Source organism: Ambystoma mexicanum, chromosome 7q (assembly GCF_040938575.1).
Source record: "Ambystoma mexicanum isolate Mex_15411 chromosome 7q, UKY_AmexF1_1, whole genome shotgun sequence".
Classification (NCBI taxonomy): domain Eukaryota; kingdom Metazoa; phylum Chordata; class Amphibia; order Caudata; family Ambystomatidae; genus Ambystoma; species Ambystoma mexicanum.
This window is the reverse complement of record NC_090941.1, coordinates 830,966,298-830,987,212: the sequence shown is the minus strand read 5'-3', so window position 1 is coordinate 830,987,212 and position 20,915 is coordinate 830,966,298. Positions and strand designations below refer to the sequence as shown.

General features: G+C 43.6%; 1 protein-coding gene across 1 annotated transcript in view; it reads right to left on the bottom strand.

Moving 5' to 3' along the window:
* CCDC82 (coiled-coil domain containing 82) overlaps window positions 1–14,288 on the bottom strand; it is a 362,315-nt gene extending 348,027 nt beyond the window's left edge. Inside the window, exons 1-2 of the mRNA XM_069639163.1 lie at window positions 13,937–14,288; window positions 6,219–6,774 (exon numbers count right to left, since the gene is read on the bottom strand). Coding sequence (XP_069495264.1) covers window positions 6,219–6,764 — 546 coding nt within the window. The 5' untranslated portion in view covers window positions 6,765–6,774; window positions 13,937–14,288. The remainder of the gene's footprint in view (window positions 1–6,218; window positions 6,775–13,936) is intronic.
* Window positions 14,289–20,915: the final 6,627 nt, after the last annotated feature.

Sequence of the window (20,915 nt, the reverse complement as noted above, 5' to 3'; positions counted from 1 at the left end):
GTTGCAGCAGCCGTCCTCTTCCAGCTCGTCTGCGGTTCTTTCGTTCCAGTGGTCGACTGTGCCTTCCAGTCCTGGAGACTCGCCTTTTAAACAGTTTTCTCCAATTCATTCCAGCCTAGCTGCCACTCACCCAGCAGGGTGGCTGTCCTTGCCAGACAGTCAGTCAGCCAATCAAGCCAGAGTGCATTCAGGTCTCCTATGAGACTAAACACAGGGAGTTTCGGGCACCTCCCTCACATCCTGTACACCCCAGACACTCAGGCTCCAGAGGAGGACTTCAGCACTGAAGCCCGGCAAAGGGCATCGAACAAAGGGATCAAACCTGATTTGGCACGCAGAGTTAAACACAAGAAGGACCTTTCCACAAAGAAACGGCGAAAAAAGATGACCGGAGTCTGTTTTTACAGAGGGGTCGGGTCGTGGGTGCCATATTGAAAAACATGGCACCCCGATTTTTAGCTACCAGTGTTCGCGGTCGGGAAAAATCATGGTAGTTCGTTATAAAAACCACTGCCACCAGCCATTTCGATAGGAAAGGGTAGCATTTGACTGCTACAAGAGTGTTTAGACACAGGGGATACTAGGTAACCCCTCCAGCACTCCACTGTATGATGGTGTGTGTGCTGGGTCTATGAATTTAATAAGACTAGTAAAGTCAATTTAACTTTACATTCTCTGGGGAATAATAGTTCCACCCAGAGAAGGCATTTAAACCTTGGGGAGTCCAAAGGACAGCCATGTGCCACTGCACTAAAGGTTCTGTGTGACACAATAATAAAAAGATGATGCCTTATGGGGTTTGCTAAAACTCCATAATCAAAGAACGTAAGAGTAAAATACACATTAAAAAAATACCTGAGAGTGGGAAAAAGGCTTACACTCATTCCAAGGGAAAAATACAAGTCCTCAAAATCCAGGAAAGTTGCTGGAGGTCTCTAAGGTGATGGGAAATCAGCACATTGCTAAGAATTCTCCCTAACATCAAGCAGAAAGCCTTAAAATATAAATGCTGCTTTGAGACAGCCACTGATGCTTAAGTTTAAATGAAATTAAGAGAAACTGAGACTGGTTGAATTTAAAGTGAGAGGTTGCAGAATGGTGGCTAGCTGTACTTATATGGTGTACTTTTTCCTCTAACAATGAACAGAAAGTGGGACACTTCATTGCATTTAAACTTTACCAAGCTCATTAGCAAACCAGAAATATTGTGCCTATGAAATGCAGAGCAATAATCAATAATACTGGGGTCAAAATTTGAATTCATGAGTAGGAGCTGAAGTAACTCCTAGGTGTCAGGATTTCCCTGTGATCAGGAGTTACTCATAGTGGCCCATAAACTATTAAAGTCCAGCCTCCTGAATGGAGTGCCTGAAAGATGGCTGAACTTGCTTCCCCCCACCTAAATTGTAATGCACATTCCTTGAACCCCTCTTTCTATTGCTGTGTTGCTATGTCTTATACTCTGTTGCTAACGGTTTCTTTTGAATCCTGCGTCTCTTATGTCGTTTTACATGTCTTAACCTTTTACATACTCTTTTTTTTAACCCTGGTTTCTTGTACATTTCTTTTCCATTAGCTCTCCCATCTCAAAGTACATTGGGCCCAGCACTGCAAAGGAATCCCAAACTCAAGGTCTCTGGTCAATAGGTTGCCCTCATCCACATGGGCTCATACTAATATAAATATAGTGAAATACATTTCAGCAGGTCCTGAAATGTGGGCTTCAGAAGTGATAACATTTGAGCTGATCACATGGGGCAGAGACTCAAGAGTTAATTTTTGAAGCATAAAAAAGTCAGCAAAAGGACCTGTAAGACCCCTTGTATTAATCATTGGCTTAACGATGGGCTTTTTAGAGTGGCTTACATGAGTCATTATGCTTACATACGGTTTTGTTTCTATGTGCAAAGCTCAGCAAATATTAAAATGTCACTACAATAGAAGTACAATGAGATGTTACTCCACAACAATATGCCTTCGAGCCAAAAGAAAAAAAAAATGCTGCAATATCGCGATGCTCTCCCTGCACGATCGGAGAATAGACACTATATTTTTATATTCATCCCATATAGCGGTATCACCCAGCGTTACCCGGTTAAGTAGCTGACATGCACGTGGGGGTTTGCTATAGCCGTGCGTATTTTTTATGTGATTACTAATATTTTTGAAAAAAATAAATAACGCTAAATTGGCAATCTCCCGAAATACAGTTGCTGTATTTTGGCAATTGACATCAAAGCACATAAAATCAAACATCGCAATAAATTATAAAATTACCATGAATAATTATCAAAAAAATTATAATTCAATCCAGAGATTGCATCAACAGTAAATAAATAGTAGAACCGCCTCAAAAAATGCTTGAAGGTTTTTGATTCTTCATAACTAGGTAGAATACAAGTCATGCCAAATTTCCATTTCTCATATTGATTGTCACAACTTTTTTAAAAATAATTTTGTTCGTCTTGACCAAGAAGATTTAAGATATCTAGAGGCTGAAAAAAAAATATAAAAAAAAAATAAAAAATAAAGCAGTCTGTTGTAGATAATAACTTGCAATGATACGGGGTGGCAGATAATGTGTACCATCCCTTACAGATAAGGGGTGTATCAGGCATTTTTACGTCCTAAAAATTAAAAAGAGTAAAAATACTCCCAACACAAAATAGGATAAAAGACATGTAGAATTGTGCGCCCCCGATTTCACTCTCACAGCTCCATGGATATGTTTGGACCAATAGCCCATGTAGTACCAAAGGAAAAAACTAATATTTGAACTGCCTGATTGTAAGAAGTAAACATGTATCTTCTGATGTGCATGAATAACTAGGTGAAAAAATATATATTACAAAAACATTTCTATTTTTCTGTTAAAACATTTTTACTCCGTTATAAAATACTCTTTGGGAATTGGACGTTTTTTTACTAACATTTTGTTATTACTCCCAGCTCTAAAAAAATAGGGAATAAAATACTCCCACTTCCAAATCTTATCTAGATCACTGATGTGTACATACCCTTGTTCCTCAGCCAAGGTGTGAAACCTTTGTTGCGCACATCTGAATATGTGGAGCATAAGAATACAAAGCGTTGGCTAGTTTCCATACCATGGTTAGATATTTGGCAACGGTCAGAGCACTCAGGATTCCATTTTCTCAATAGATCTGCTTCAGGTAAAATGCCCAGTTTTACTAAAAGATTTCTAGTAAAGTGGCTCTGTGCAAATTCGAGATACTGCTCGCAAAAAAGATAGCTTTTGATAGATAACGCTGGCTGTTCTTCAGGCAGTTAAATAATAACTTTTCTTGGTACCATTCAAGGATCATAGGGATGGAACCCTCTGATTCTCCAATTTCAAAGAGGCTGGTCTTCACATGTTTGAAACATGGGATTTTAGATATTACACTTGGTCTTTTGCATTTCTGTAAAATGATACATCTGGGCCAGAAGGCAGCTTAAACCAGTATAGGAACTGCCTCATAGCGACTGGAGATTCAATTGTTATCCATCCCAACTTATAGTAAACAGCGGGAGCAGACAGACAGCCCTAACAATTGCTTTAAACATTTATTTTCATTCACTCCGAGTGATTTTTTATTAGAATAACCCAATATCTCAGAGCTATAGCTGTAGGCCCGTCTGGCTTTTGCTTTATAAACTGTTAAGGCTGCTTGATTTCGCCTTACATAGGTTTAGTGTGTGAATTTTCACACTGCAACTGCATTGTTAGCTACATTTAGGTTAGATTTAGTGCACTGGTCTTGCCATGTTTCCTTTCGATTGGTGCTCAACCCCAAGTAATCAAAAATGTGACTTTATCAATAAGAAAGTCATTAATGCGCAGATTGAGAGATGTGGTTTTCTTTCTGCCCCCACAGCAAACCATAGACTTTGTCTTGTAGTTTATCACAAGGCCTTTAGAGTTGCATAAGTCAGCAAAGTGCTCCATTTGCTTAATGATGCCCATTTTAGTTTTTTAAATTAAAATCGCATCATCAGCGAAAAAGAAAATGCCCATAGATTGTCCATTTAAAAAGGGGGCGTCCGCCACCAAATTTGATACTTCTGCAGTGATAGTTAATGAACAAATTGAATATGAAAGGGGCTAGAACATACCCCCCCTGCCTTACCTCTTTCTCAATGGAAAAACTGTGTCCCACATTCCCCCAATATGCAACAAATGTTAGCTCTATTCTCTGAACAGAGAAGCATTATCACCCTTAGAAGGTCTAATGGTACGTTTAGTTTTTCACAGTATACCACAACATGCTTCTTGGGACAGAGTGGAAAGCGGTTTTCAAATCAATAAAACAGAGAGAGGCACTTTTTTTTTTGCATGTTAAATTTGACGATAAGCATAAATAACGTGAAGATATGGTCTATTGTGCCCACTCTGTTCCAGAAACCGGCCAGAAGGAACGAAATTATACTGTTGGACTCAATCCATTCCTCCAACAGATTGGGGACGACATTCTCAAAGATTTTTTCTGCTGTGTCCGGAAGGGAAATTGGGCGATAGTTTCCAGGATCTTCCCTACAACCTTTTTAGTAGAGGGGAATGATTTCCACGTCTCTCCAAGAAGTTGGTATTTTATGGATAGCAGCAATTGCACTGAAGAGTTTCATTAGATAAGGAGCCCAGGATACACTTTCGTTCTTGAAAAAAAAAATAATAATAATAATAATAAAAATAATAGGTATCCCGTCTGGTCCAGGCACTTTCCCAGATTTTTGGCTCGTTATTGCCCTTTTAACTTTAAAATTTAAGGGTCAATCTACCATTTGATTTTTCAGACGGTACTTTTATGTATAACACAGCTTCCCTAAACACAAGCCTCCATATTGTGACACAACTCACCTTAGCTTGTATTTCTTTAAAATGAATATAAAAAATGAACCCACAACACCATATCTACATGGGTGAGGGCGTGGGGGTCATTGTAAAGGTAGCATGATAATGTTTATGCATTCTTTCTCTGAGACTACTGGTTGCTGATACTGGAGAAAATAAAGGTGGTCTTAAAATACGCAATTTATATAAAAAGTGTTTACGTTTATTCTGTGCGAGTAAATCACTGACCGAAAAAGCAGCAATCTAATGATGAAATTTTATTATGCAAAGCCTAATTTACATTGTCCAGAGAGGATTAGAAATATTAAGGAATTTAAATAATGTAATGTGTGGAATGGCTGTGTGTGAGATGCACACAGGCAGGCAAACTTTTATTTCAGTAAACCAGCTGCCTATGTGTATGCAAGTTACTGTGGTGAAGTTAGGGGACCACCTTTGAGTATTTTACTTTAAGAAAACAAAATATGGATTCCCAATATATCCTTTTTCTTTTACCCCAATTGCGGGGCAAGGTTGAATACCAGGGAGATGTTAAAATGCCCAAGTGCAGCACCACTCCATCAAGCACTTTCATATTTACATGGTGCCCTCATCACATGATTTACGCCAACAGATGCCTACGCGGTCATTCACTTTCTGTCTCACACTCTCATATCATCTGAAGCCACCACTTGGGCACCTGCCTCCTATTTGCCTCCAGGTGCACCCAACCGGAGACAAGAAAGCGGACATGAGGGAACAGTAAGGCTTCTCCCCACAAGTCCGGTGTCTGGCCACCAACCCAAAGCAGAGACCAGCAAAGAGAAAGATGTCCGAGCAAGAACAAAGAGCTCTGCCCACGCATGCCCTACTTTGGGATGGTAACGGGGCAGAAGCACAGTACAGGTTTGATCAAGGGATTCTATCACACTACTGCTGATGTACATCAGAAGGAAGAACATTTTCCTCCCAAAAACTGCCCCTCTCATGACCCATTGACAATGGACAGCCATTGATGGTCCTGTGGAGAACCAGAATGTAAAGTCCGTGCTTCATGGCTGTGGAACCAGCATTCTCACCATACCCATTTCCCCACCAATGAGAGAAGGGAGGTGTGGTAGGATGGAGGAAGTAATGGGGGCGCCCTCAAAGAAACCAGCAGAAACAAAGGGAGAGTTAACACATGGCATGCTATTGCAGAAACGTACATGTGATCTAGTCACTAAGCACATAACTGATGAGGTTTATTGACTAACATAAGCCCCGCTGTCGACTCAAACTACACCAAGCATGCAGCACTTTCTTCAGCCAGACCTTAAAGAATGAAAATGAGGATTCTATTTATTATTCAAGTATAATATATATTTCAGTAGACCGGGCAACTCACCTCATTATGCCCATGGAAGGTTGATTTCAGGGCATTGGATCGTTTTTGGGAAAGCTCGGTCAGCTTCACTTGGCGCTTCAGTTTCCTTGAGCTTATGCTGTCTGCTTCTTTTGCATACTCTCCTTCCCCAACACTGCTGTACTTTTCCTTACTTTCGTCATCTGTGCTTTCATCCTGCATGACACTTCGGCGTTTAGCAGATACTTTTCTCACAGGTTCCTCCTCATCAGAGCTACTGCTATTGTCACACAATATGGATGTCATCTTTTTACGTCTTCTTGCAGTGATGCATTCTTCTTCTGTATCCTCCTTTTGTAGAAGGGGTTTGTTGGGCTGATGTTCCTCATCATCTGTAGTGCTGCTAGGACTACTGTTCAATTCTTCCGTCTGCAAGTCTTCTGAACTGCAATCATCATCCCCACTTTCAAGCAGTTGGGAGAGGTCTCTCTTGGTGCGCTTCCAGTCAACTCGAGATTTTGAGGTTGGTGTCTGAGACCTAGTTTTCCTCCTCGTTTCATAGCTTCGTTGAACAGTTTCTGTCGACATTGCAAGTTAACTAGCAAAAAACAAAACAGACTTATTTGGCTACTTAAGACATTTGCGTTTTAGGTTTTGAAGTGACATTTATAAAGGTCTGAATTCTTACTACCTGCAATGTAGGTTCTCTTTTGTACCATCACAGAACAGATCAAGCACTCCAACCTTATCTATATTGATGTTGAAAGTAAAAACAATCCTAGAAACTTACAAGAACAGCTGTGGACTAAGGTCAACCAATCTACCCTTTCTCTAAAATCTGAAAATAAAGTAATATGAACATGTCACTTTATGCTATGAAAAACGCACTATTATTGCCGTGGCAACTTACGTCTGGATAAAAAAGCATAAGTAAATACCAAAAAAATCAAATACGTCTTAGTCTTAACCCATGAATAGTCCTCAAAACAAAATATCTTAGCAATTTAGTTGAAAACATGACTGATCCAAATCAAACACGTCTTCTACTATTCTGGGTATCTGAACACATTTAGTCCCCTAAAAGAAATGACATTATGAAAATTAGTAAACATTTAGAATAAATTCTAAACGGTATCCGAAACAGGGAGAGAATGTATCAAGTTAACAGATCCTAAGAAAAGGTGGTATTGACACAGTGGAATACTCTCACTCCCAAAAGGTGGAATGATAATTGTACATATTGTCCACTATTCAAGGAAAATATACACTATGAAATGTCCACACATGATTGAAATAACAGACATTTGCAGGCGGGCCAGCCCTCATCTTCCTCGCTCCATGAGAAAAATGCATCAAACATAACATTTGGTCTTAAACTCAGGGAGTACTGCCGTTTAAGGGCCTCATAAAATGTGTAATTGTTTGTAACTCTACAATGAGTGTACTTCCTCGTATCTATCCTGTTTCTCAGCACACCTGAGACGAAGAATATCCCTTGAGAGCATACAAAACCACTAAGTATAGTACAATGGGTCTGAAGGCGGGGTCCGCTTCCATAGTCTAGGACATAGGCTGCCACTCCACGGGCAACGCACAAACACAAGAGGGCTCAGTGTTCAAGTCCATTTAGGCAATATAAGATTTTGACTGTGATGGGGTCTGCTCGCCAATATATGTATGTGTTGCTACATTATAATGGTGCATGTCCATGAAAATAACAAAATGCCACACTCCATCGGGAGAAATCTGAATCGCTGTCATTCTGAAAGATGCTTAGAGAAATGTATACATTAACCATAAAAGGGCTGAGGAATTTCACTTTGTGTGGCAAACAGTGCAGACATTTCGAAATGTGCACATTAGGCGCTGTACAAATGCCATATAACTCGGGTTTTTCAATTAAATATATTGCTATTTTTTACTTTCCACTGCCTAACATAATTCAAACCTCAGTGCAATCCTACGGGAAAATTCATTGCTCCCACTTTCTGTGGTGAAATCTCTCTCCCATACATGCCAGAACGTTGCAATGTATGCAGTGATCCTTCCCCAGAGTTGCCCCTAGCCCAGGGCATTGGCATATGTGGTCCCCCTTGGCTAACAGGGGACAGAGTTAAGCACCTTGTCGACTGGTAGTCAGACTGCTACCCAGCCAAAAACCTCTCAACCAGGGAGCAGCAACCGTTGACCCTCAGAACCGAGAATGTATTTAAAAAGTATGAGCTCCTACCATAATGCCAGAAAAAGTATAATTGAGGCATAAAGGGTAGAGTAGTTTATAGCCCAGAAGAGGAGGAGGTGACGGATTTACAGAAATCTTTAGAAAAGGAGTTCCTGACCTGGAGACTACTGCCTCACAAACAAGCACTGGGACGAGGAAGAGGCACTTTGCGGTAATGACACTGCAATTCGACAACTCGGCCCATGTTTCACTCTCGGTGCGAGGCCCCATGGGCTGGCCCAACCATGATTTTTCTGGCTCCCCCAGCTTCAGGCCAACGTGCTACATGTGTTCACATTTAATCATGTGCGAGCAATCTCGTTCTTGACATGCTTAATAGAACCATAGAAGTTGTGATCCTCGGGTGGGCAGGAGCCCAGCCTGTTACCTCATCGCCCCGCTCGCTTCAGAAGAAGCACAACACCCATCGGCACCATCCAGACCGTGCTACTAGCGTAAGGTGATCCGTGCGTGCACCCTGCTCCGACCCTCTAGGAAGGCCCCTTGGTTCCCCTGGCTGAATAATAGATGTATCTTGGCCCTTCTACTGCCAACAAAACTGTGCCGTTACACGAGGCGCCACTGAAAATGGCCACGGTTCATGTTGTTTACTGGTTGCCTAGCAACCGTTTCTGACAAGCCTTGTCGTCTACTGGCCCTGCGCTCCTACCTCATGATCCGGGTATTGCCGGAAGGCGCAAGCCGGTCCTCCGTTCCTAAGGCACTCTTCAAAAGGTAGAAGCCTGTCTGTGCCTGTCCAGGCCTAAGGGCCGTGGCCTACCCACTCTGGCTGACTCTGCTGCTACCTGCGTTCCCGACCCAGCTCCGACGTCGCCTGCCATCACACTCCGTAAGTCAATCCTCGGCCTCCATTGATTCTATGCACTGCGTTGTATGACTCGTGCGTTGTACGCCCATGATTTCAGAACACTCCTCGTTACTCCTCATGACTATTGCTTGGAGCGCTTCCACTGAAAGTATGCAATTTGTTAGCATACCTACGCTCAAACAGGCGTTGTGCTGATTGCCGACTCCGTACGCACGTTCAGCCTAATGATCTAATCTAATGTCTGACAATTACCAATTGAACTGTACATCATTGCAATGCTAGCACTTTCCCGCCGTTGCCACCGCTCTGTACACTCTTATTGCATGCACGATATACTTTTCCTTAAACTGTCCTCTCACCTACAAGCACTCTGGTGTATATTGCACGTAACTACACACCCTGCATATGTTGACCAATAGCGTTCCTAGCTGACTGTATTATTGATCATCTCACTAGTCCAATACCTGCATACACCTACCCTATACTATTGTTTTACTTGTTCACCTGGTATATTTTACAAAGTTATAACTAGATGAAGTTTTCACTTGCAGCTGCAAGTACTGCCATTGAACTCCATTGCCATTGTGGTATGCATGGACTTGTTCAATTGCCGAGGCTGCCATCTACCTTGCCTAGTTACTCCCTTGTATGCACAGGATTGTTTTGACCTTGCCTAGCTACTCGCCTGAATGTGGAGGACTATTGACTTTGTCTAGTTACTCCTCGGATTTCGAAGTATTGTACTGATGTTGCCTTGGTTACTGCCTCGATCACTGAACCAAGCACAGCCCTGAATCCATTACTCCCTACACCTATTTATCATTGTTATAATCCCCAATATACTCGTTATGGCAGGCCTCATCTTAATGCTAATGTACCTAACACTACATCCATTAGCCCAACACTGCTCTCTACAGGAGAAACGCCTTCACCCTTCTCCTACTATGGAAACCCTAACTAGAATGAATATGGCATGTATGGCAGGAGCCTTCATTCGAGTGGGAACTGGACTAGACCGCCTATGGTGTGATCGTCACCACCCTATCCCCTGCCCCACACCCTTCCTTAATACCACAGCACCTTTCCCAGATACCCATACCCTACATAAAAATCCTTCTCTTACAAAGGATTTCACTAAGTCACATCATTACTCTAATATCCACCAATGCCTACCAACCACTCTCTCACCAGACATACGAACAAGACTACATCGCCTCTCTGCAAGGATAGCTCAGAGATACCCCCAGTTCGGCACAGCCCTCTTTCCTTTTGCCAGCGCTACACACAAAATTGGGTCATCCAAATCTCAACCTAGTACTTCACCACCAGACTCAAGCCCTGCTGTGGGACTCTTTAGAAGATGTAGACTATCCTCACGTTCCTACCAACAGCCTAATAAGTCACAAATGTTTGGCATTCATAACCTAAAAAAGCCCAAGGGTCATAGCCTTCCCAGTGCAGCGCCACCCTCACACCTTAATGTCAAGCTAATCAGCGTTAAAGAATCGTCCATCTCCACCTCAACCTATCCAATAGCACATACTGCAGAAAGTAATTTCACTCCAGAAGCTCACCTCCTCCCTAAGGTCCCAGCCACCACCAATGACACCTTATTAAAAGGAGCTCTTACCAATGCCAGATCCATCACTGCCCATGCACTGGACATTGCCGAAGTCATTAAAACTAATGATCTTGACTTCATAGCAGTCACCGAAACATGGCTCCACGCTGCCTCAGGCCCTCATCTCTCTCTAGCTATCCCTGAGGGGTATTCCATATTTTGGAAGAATAGAAAAAAACAAAAGGAGGCGAAGTAGCCTTAATAGCTAAGAAAGCCTTGAACATAAGATTCGCAACCGAACTCCCCTTCACTGCAGGCGAAATCATTACGCTATAAATCACCCTTACGCATACCTGCACACTCACTCTACATATATACAGGCCCCCAGGTGTCCTGTCCACATTTGAGGTGACATCGCATCTCTTCTGGCTCATAATATGAAACCTCTCTCCAAAGTCATCATAATGGGTGATTTCAACCTAGTACTGAAGGACCCATTGGACACCGAGGCAGGTCTCTTGGCCAATTCTATGAAAGCCCAAGGTTTTACTCAAAGAATTTGCTCATCTACCCATGAAATGCTCATCTAGCCATGAAAAAGGATGCATCTTAGATTGGATAGCAGATACCAACTGCTTCACTGACATCCTCTCTAACACCCTTGGTCTGACCACAACATTATAATCTTCACCACTAGTATCACTACTAGAAAAGCCAAACACTACAACAGTACCAGCGCTACCAACTAGAACTTTGAAAAACATTAACCGAGACAACATGCTCCCGCTCCCAACACCCATACTGGACCTGCCAAACACTCTGACCTTGACCCTTCGATATTGGTGAAGCAACTACAATAATATTATGTCTGCTGCTATTGAAAAAGTAGCCCCTCTGAAAACTAGGAAGGCCAAACCCACTGCACACATTCATTCCTGGTTTACCGCTGAACTCCACACTATGTGCATATCTAAAAGACTATCAGAAAACACCTGGCTTAAGTTCCCAACACCTATGAACAAAGCCCACTTCCAAACCTTAGCCAACAACTATAAAAAAGAAATCATCAAAGCTAAAAGTGACGTCTATAACCAAAGAATCTCAAATGCTCAATGTAATACCAGAGAATTATTTACAATTCTCTGTGAATTAGAATCACCAGCTCCTACCCCGGACCATTCCATCAAAAATGAACAATGGTGCTCCAACATCCAAAAACACCTTAGCTGACAAAGTCTCCTTACTACAACAAAAAATAGCTTTAAGAAAATCCAAACTTAATCTCAATCTACCCTGCTCCTTGTCACCTCCGACAATGGAACTCCCTATGGTCAATACATTTGCCTTCACACCTTTGCTCATTATATATACTATCAATAGCCTACAACCTTCTAGATGCAAGAAGACACCTGCCCTGCAACCTTGGTAAATGAATGTGCAACTGAACTTGCACCTTTCATCACTAGCCTCATTAACAGCTCCTTTGCTACAAACTCTGTCCCGGAAGACTTAAAAGTAGCCTGGGGTCTACCATCACTGAAAAAACCCACACTCAACCCTAACATCCCCACTAATTTCCACCCTATCACTACTGTACCGTTCTTATTAAAAATCTTGGACCGTGCAGCTTATCTGCAGATCCAAACATTTCTGGAATGTAACAATCAGGATTCAGACCGGGCCACGGAACAGAAACACATTTACTAGATTTTGGACCAATTTATATACAAAGGCAACTTGTGCATCAAACTTCTACTAGACCTCTCGGCTGCTTTCGATTTGGTCAATCACAATATCCTGTGCCAACATCTTGATACTGCTGTCCACTTCTCTCCCGAAACCATTAAATGGATCAAATCCTTTCTCTCTAACCGGATCATGAGGGTCTTCTCGGATACGTCAGCAGCCCCTCCTGTCTCTGTAACCTGTGGTGTTCACAAGGATCTTGTGTGTCACCGACACTATACAATGCATTCAACAAGGAATGATTTGATATACTCGATAAAATGGGTATCACGTATACAAACTATGCGGATGGTACTCAAATACTCATCCCTATTACTGGCTGCTGCGACACAGCCTCTAAAAATGTAAACAAAATCTACCTTGCGATCCAGGCTTGGATGGCCCTCAACGAATTGTGCCTCAATGATGAGAAACAAAACCCAACTAAACAATCTCTCACAAGATTATCAATCATTATACATCGATGGCAACACCATCATTGTTGCCAACGAAATAAAATACATTTGGGATCTACATTCACTCTTCTCACATTTCAAATAGACAAGTGAACTCCTTGGTCACTTTGGCTGCCTATTCAGCTAAACTGATTAGAGGCAGCACAGCATTCCTTTCCCTGTTTAATTCCATCACCCTGGCCAGAACCCTGATTCTCTGCAGGATCGATTATTGCAATTCTCTATTTGCAGGAACCAGCATGAGAAACATCAAAAAATTACAAACTGTACAAAACAACGCTATCAGAGCAGCACTGAATATCCCCTTTAACGATCACTTTTGTCTGCTAGGAGGATCATCCATTGGCTCTCAGTCTCTGACAGAATCAAATTTTAAATTCTTATGCTAACACACAAATGTATCTTTGCGCCAGTTTACCTAAAGCAACTTGATCTGCAAAAATCAATCCAATAGACCCACCCGATCTTTCTACACCAACCTGCTCACCATTCTCAGATACAGAAGGCAGAAAGCAGGAGAACTTAAGCTTCCCAGTGATTGCACCTAGAATGTGGAACGCACTCCCTACTCAACTCAGAAATGACATCCTATTAGTCTTTCAGAAAAAAAACTTAAAAATCTTCCTATTCAGGACCGACCTCCCTGCAAAGTCGGCTGGCCACGGAGCCTTTAGCGCTAACACCGACGACCCCATTCTCACTTTGACAAACACGAAGCATACTTAATGAAACAATAGTTACCTATTGATTGTATGTTGGTAATGTGCAACTGATGATTTCACTACTATGTAAATGTACTTCTCACTTTTGTAACCTTAATCAACTATAACCAACTTCTTAAGTGCCGGTGCCTAGTTGCCTTCGGGCTTAGTAGTGCGCTTTACAAATGTACAAATAAATAAAAAATAAATAAGTATTTGGGGGGGGAGGTAATGAGTAACCACATACCTCCAAAGAACCTGAATCGAGCAAGGAACATGAACGTATTTTGAAGCACCAACGTCAAGCATTACCAGCCATAGCGGACACTACTTGTCACAGAATTGTCAGTTGTCTCTCTGTCCCTGCTCGTAAGACATGCGTGTTGTGTAATGTATTCTGTCCTATGGAACTCGTTTCCCGCTTCTACCCGAATGTCTCAAGAACACCTCCCCCTTTACTGCATTTGCCGCGTCCTTTGAGCGTCACGCGTTGTCGCTCTTAGCCCTGCCTTAGCAGCAGCAACAAACCCAAGCACCAACACAGAGAGGCGAGGAGGCGCTTAAAGCAGCGACTGCCTTTCCCCATTAGCGAAGACCACTTTTTCGTGCGCCGTGACGAGGGCGCACGTTACAGGGTTTAGCAGTCACGTGACACCTACGTGGATTCTGTGTTATATTAATTTTAGTGTAAACGTGGGGAATGTTGTGGCACTTCGCGCAGGGTGTAGTTCGTGATGCCTTGTTATGTTTTCCCGGGTTGAGTTTATTCCCACAACAAAGACAGATCTAGTTGAATTCCATTTTTTTTATGTACGCTAAGTTTTGAGATGCAGAAAGTATGCTTGCTGACTTGGCATTTCGTTTACTTTATACGAAAATGCTGGTACTCATGGTTCTTCAGTACCTCTTTATTGGTGAGAGGTGCCTTCAGGGCTTTAAGTGGAGTAAGAAGTCGAGAGGGGGGGGGGCACTCATTGGGGGGCGTGGCCTTAAAAACGTACACAAACCATAGTAAGGTACGTAAACATTTGATATATTTGCATGCATACCTTACTATGGTTTATGTAGTATGCAAGCCATCTTTTATAAACATAGACATATGTAGCATATGTCTATGTTTATAAAAGATGGCTTGCATACTACACAAACCATAGTAAGGTACGCACATAAATATAAATGCTACATTTATATATTTGTTTGCGTGCCTTACTATGGTTTGTGTATTTCAAGATGGCTTGAAAAGTACATAAACCATAGTAAGGTACGCACACAAATATATAGCATTTATATAGTGTGTGTACCTTATGGTTTGTGTACTTTCCAAGCCATCTTTGTTAAACATTTCTATGTTTATAAACGATGGCTTGAAAAAAAAATGCACAATTCAAGCTGTCTTTTATGAAGCTTTCCCGATGGACAAAACCTGAGGCGTCTTAGTCCGCCGGAAAAGCTTTATAAAAGATGGCTTTAATTGTGCACTTTTCAAGCCATCTTTTATAAACCTAGAAATATGTTGAGGAGTCCCAGGCTTTAACCCTCGGCGACCTGGGAAAACAAAGGCACAGTAACTTCCTCTGGTGACCCCTCGCGCGAGAGGTCACGATAGGAAGTTACAGTGACTGACAGAAGTGCCAGCCAGCTACAGCGATGCTGTGGCCGGCTGACACTTCTGGCAGCGGCTGGCTGACACTTCTGTCAGCTTGACTGACCCAATGGCGGGCGCATCTCCCGTCGCAGGTGCATCTGTGACGGGATAATGCATCCCGCCAATGTTGTGGTGGCACTGGGGGGCCCTGGCAGTGCCCCAGCTCAACCCAATTTTTGGGAGACTGCTGGGGCCTGGCCCCAGCCCACTTAAAGCACTAGGTGCCTTTCAAATAAAATAAGTACCGTTACTCAAAACTGTAAAGTACTTAAGTTTAATGGCTAGGTGTACACAGATATCTCTAACAAGTGATTACCTCGACGTCCCTCTTCCTCCTCGCAGTACTTATCTTTGAGTATGCTCGTGCTTCATACATGCCAACATTCCAACACAACGGTGAGGGAGATTTCGTCAGAGAAATCGGGAAACATACATTTTCCCATATGCATGCATTGGGACTAGAATTATTTTAGGCGGGACAATGTGAAAAATAGGGATATTTTTCTCAGAAAAATCAGGCAGGTTGGCATGTATGGTGCTCATAGGAACTCAAGCTGACCTCCTCAGGCCCCTCCCCTTGCAGCTGATATAACCTCCCACTTACCCAACACACAGAAGTTTCTTTTGTTTCTGCCTAAATTTAGGGAACCTCTCCTTGCTGGGCTCAAGGAGGCGAAGGCTGGCGGCCCTCGCTTGGTGGCTCCTCTCGGGGCTTGGAGGTGGACCGGGTGCGAGAATGCCCGCTGTTGGCCTCCGACTCCTGGGCTCATTCCACGGTTCACCTAGGGTACCGGATGGACTTTCACCTCCTCCAGAGTCCAGTCGCTGGGTGACTCCTCTGTCCAGGGACGTCCGTCCCGGTACCATTTGGCCAGAGATGGTCTGGCTTCTATTCCCAGGTGTTTCTGAGCCGCAGGCTGGGGGGTGGGGGGGTTCTCCTTTCGCCTCATCATCAACCTACGGAACCTGAGTACCTTGGTGCGGACTCAACGCTTCAAGATGGAGATGCTGCAGTCCGTTATCCTGGCGGTGTCGCTGTGGGATTGGTTGGTTTTCCTCAACCTGCAGGACGCTTACTACCATTTCCTGATCTTCCGGAGTCCTCAATGTTTCCTGCGATTTGCCATGGGGCAGGATCACTTTCAATTCCGAATTTTGCCCTTTGGTCTCAAATCTGCAACGTGGGTCTTCATTGAGCTGTTGGCTCCACTGGTGGCGTCTTTACACCTGGCCAGGGTTCAGGTGTGTTAGGCAGAATCCTGTGCAGTTCCCTTAGGGAGCACTACAGAAGATTAAGACTACAGGTATGAGCAATAAATCCCCTTTGGTATCAGTTTGTACCACAAATATTTAGTTGGTAGCTGTGGCTAAGCGGTCAGACTTATCTCAAGAGGGAGATGAGCAGTATTCAGGGTTTACACCATAGGACTACAATACAGTGGTACAAGGAAACACTGACCAAAGCTTTGTATTAAAAAGAATATATATATTTATTTTACACACTTCTAGTTCAACACATTAATCACAGTTGTTGAAGCAAGTTAAAATCAGTCAAGAAAAGTATACAAAACTCCCTAGTTAAATTGTAGACAAGTTTGAGCAAGAGTGAAAACTGAGCAAAACGGCACAGTGAAAACCAACAACAAATGGCACTCTAGCAATTTCTCACAAGGGAGGGAAAGAACAAGTTATACAGGAATATATGTCATGCGACGCATTGGACACTGGCGCCTGTGGCCCCGTATTTATCTCTGCACTTCCTGATTCCCGCCACGCCTTTGATCTACGTGCACCCAGCAGTCTAGTTCTTTTTCCAACCGGATGCACGTAGTCCTATTTTAGACACACCCCCGCGTACCGTCCTTGCTTTGCAACCCTTTCGGTCAGCTGTTTTCCTTTGCTGCCGCTGTTGCGCTACGCTTTTCCGCTCCGTTTCCTCTCGGAGTCTATTTTTCTTTATTCCTTTCTTGTCTGCTTTACCCTTCCCTTCTCTCCTCCGTAATCCCTCGCTTTCTTTGTCAGCCTTCCCGTACGCGGCCTTGCGCATACGGGCCTTTTTTTACTAGCGGTGCTTCCGCTTTCCTTTTTTCCCCTGGCTCAGTTCTACTCCTCCTCCTTATTCCCGCCAACCCTTTGGCATACCAGCCGGAGTACCTTCCGCTCCCAGTACCTCTACCATTAGTCGTACGTTTGTGATTTGAACATTCGGATTCCATTGCTGAATACTCACCATACTCTGCAGTCAGAGCCCATCTTCTGTACGGAGTCCTGCTGTACACCGGTCAGAGGTTTTTTTTTGCCACATCTGGCTTTTCCCCCTTATTTGTCCCTCCCGGTAAAGGGGTCACAGGGAAGTGCTCTTAAATAGCCTTCACTGTGGCTTCCTCACATGCGAGACACTAGCTACCAATAAAAAAAGAAAAGGACTACAGATCCCACAGATCTCTCAGCCCAGTGGAAGAAGAAGCGGATTGCACAGGTGAGGAGGTGGAGGAGGGAGGCTGGGACATTCCACACCAACAGGATAAGGAACCTGACAATATACTCTTAGGCACCCTAGCAATACTTCCCAATTAGTTTGTGAACAAGTTTAGGCAAGGCAATACTTTAGTATGTATGATACTGAGATGAAAACCGAGCTAAATGGCACTTCACAAGTTTAAAAAGTGGGAAGGAAAAGGTGGTTATGAGAGTTAGGTGCACCAACACATTTCTAGGAGAGAAGCAATCTAGAGAAGGCAGTTGTAACAAATTCAGCCAGAGTCAATAGGCCTGTGCCAGAGTCAGTGGTACAGGGCAAAGAGCCCAGGAGCAAAATGTTCTTGTAGCTGCAGTCAAGTCTTTGTTAAACGATTCGAAAAGGTGGTTGCAGAAGGTGAAAGACAATGTTAGAGGATAAGGGCGGCCAACCCAACAGGTAGGTAAAGGATTTAAAACACCTTTTGCGCTACCAAACAAAAAGGGAGGCCTGGCGGAACAAAGTACCTTAAAATGTAGAAGAGGCTCCTGCGGGGGCGGTTGTTCCTGGCAGTTCCTGCAGTTCAGGGGATCCAGCAGAGGAAGAGAGACTCTTGTCGTGGAGGAAGGTTCGAGTTACTGCACTGCCCAGGGATAAAACCAGCCGCGGTGCTGCCAAATGAAATAAAAGGTATGCTCCTTTAAATCGCGGTCCGGGTGGACAGGTGCCTGGCTATCCAGTCTCCGAGTGCAGGGAACTGGCGATTCGACCAAGGCAGGTCCTGGAAGGCGATTGGCAAACTGGTTGGCCCCACCAGCTCAAGGGAAGAAGGCTCTTGCAGATGAAGATCTTCGCTCGTCGTGTGGAGAAAAGTGGTGAGACGCTGCAGCAGGGCTTCACCGGTGGTTCAGTTGGTGCAGATGTCTTTGGCTTCTCTCCTCTTCGGCTTCTTAGTTCCAGTTGCGACGTCTTGCTCTTCCAGTCCTCAGGACCCTGCTTTTATGCAAAAAGATACACATTCATACAGCCTAGCTGTCACTCACACTGTGGAGTGGTCATCCTAGCGGGAGACCCTCCGGCCTATCAGGGCAGAGTGCGACATGGGTTGCTGAGGCAACCCTGTCCAGGGGTCATATTCCCCCTCTCACACAACAGATCCACCCCAGACTTAGTGGCACCGAAAGGAGGGCTTCTTGGCAGAAGCCCGCCAAAAGGACGAACAAAGGATCCCCGACCTGGGTTAGGATTTTAGAGAAAGACACAAGAAAGAATTTATATAAAAGTTCTGGCAAATAAAACCTACCGGAGTAAAGTAAATATAAAAATAAACCGGTGGTATGTTAGAGGCTGTCATTAAATGTGGTAGCCCCGAACAATGGGGAAATCCCATAGGGAAATATTTGCGGTCAAATATTTTTGCTACTAACCACTGCCACCAGCCAGAAACATTTGAGAGAGGGACTGTACGGTACCCTCTAGAAAATGAACATAAGGGAAAAACTATTAACCCTTGCCAGTACCTCCATAGTAAGATGGGTTGTACTGGTTTTGTTCATAAAGATTGACTAGTAAAGTCAATGGGGACTTTACATGCCCTGGGAGACAGTAGTCAGTCCCAGGGTATGGAGTCTATGGGGGTCGCTACGACACCCCTGTGTCACTGCACGGAGGGTGCTGGGTAACACATGTGGATAAAGATGGTTTTTATGTGGGTGAGATAAACCCCATAGACATTAAACACAAAAAATAGCTAGAACACACATAGCAAATATGCTTAAGAGTTGGAAAAAGAGTCTCACTCTTAGTAGGAGAAAAAAACAAACCCTTCAAATCCAACAAAGCTGCTGGGGGACTCTATAGGTAAGGGAAATTAGCCATAGAATGAGAATTCTCCCTAACACTCGCCCCCCCCCCAGACTAAGGGACAGGAGGATCTAATCCACTCCTGGATGAGTCTCTTATCTCTAGTCGGTTAAAACATCCTAGAGAGACAATCAGGATTTTGGTGGTGACATCCTGACCTGTGCTCAATGGTAAAATCAAACCCTTGGAGGCAGATTGACCATCTTAGCCGTTTTGGGTTTCCCCCTTTCATTTGCATCAACCATCTCAAGGGCTGGTGGTCTGTTTGAATAATGAAAGTAGATCCATACAAGTATGGTCTAAACTTCTTCAAAGACCACACAATGGCAAAACATTCTCTCTCAATAGTTGCCCACATTGTTTCAGGTTCCTTCAGTTTCCTACTGATGAAACAAATGGAGTGCTCCCTACCTTTCTCATCCAGTTGACTGAGGACTGCACCTATACCTATATTGGAAGCATCTGTTTGCACAATGAAGGGTTGGTGGTAGTCAGGAGGTCTGAGAACTGGGGCTTGACAAAGGGCTTTCTTCAGACTTTCAAAAGCCTGATTGCACTCTTCATTCCATTTGACCTTTTTAGGGAATTTTGGAGAGGAGATTACATTCAGAGGAGAAGCTATGGATCCATAGTTCTCAGTGAAATTCCTGTAATACCCAGTGAGGCCTAGGAAGGCTCTCACCTGGGTTTGAGTAGAAGGGGTTGTCCAATTTTGCACAGCTTCAATCTTGCTAAGCAAAGGCCTTATTTCACCTCCTCCTACCTCATGCCCAAGATAGACCACTTTACTCTGACCAATTTGACATTTACTTGCCTTTATGGTCAGATGGGCCTGTTCAAGAGCCTGCAAAACATATCCTAGGTGGTCAACATGTTCTTTCCAAGTAGGGCTGAACACTGCAATGTCATTCAAGTATGCCATGCAGAAGTCCTCCATCCCATTCAGAACCTGATTAACCATCCTTTGGAATATAGCAGGTGCATTCTTTAGTCCAAAAGGCATAACCTTAAACTGGTATAAGCCAACTGGGGTGGAAAATGCAGTTTTCTCCTTGGCATGGTCAGTCAGGGCTATTTGCCAATAGCCTGACGTGAGATCAAATGTGCTGAGGAACCTGGTTGAACCAAGTCTATCCACCAGCTCATCTGTCCTTGCAAAGGATGGGCATCAGTCTTAGTGACTGCATTTAGGGCTCTATAGTCCACACATAATCTCAACTCCTTGGATCCTGCCTTTGATACTAACACAACTGGGCTAGA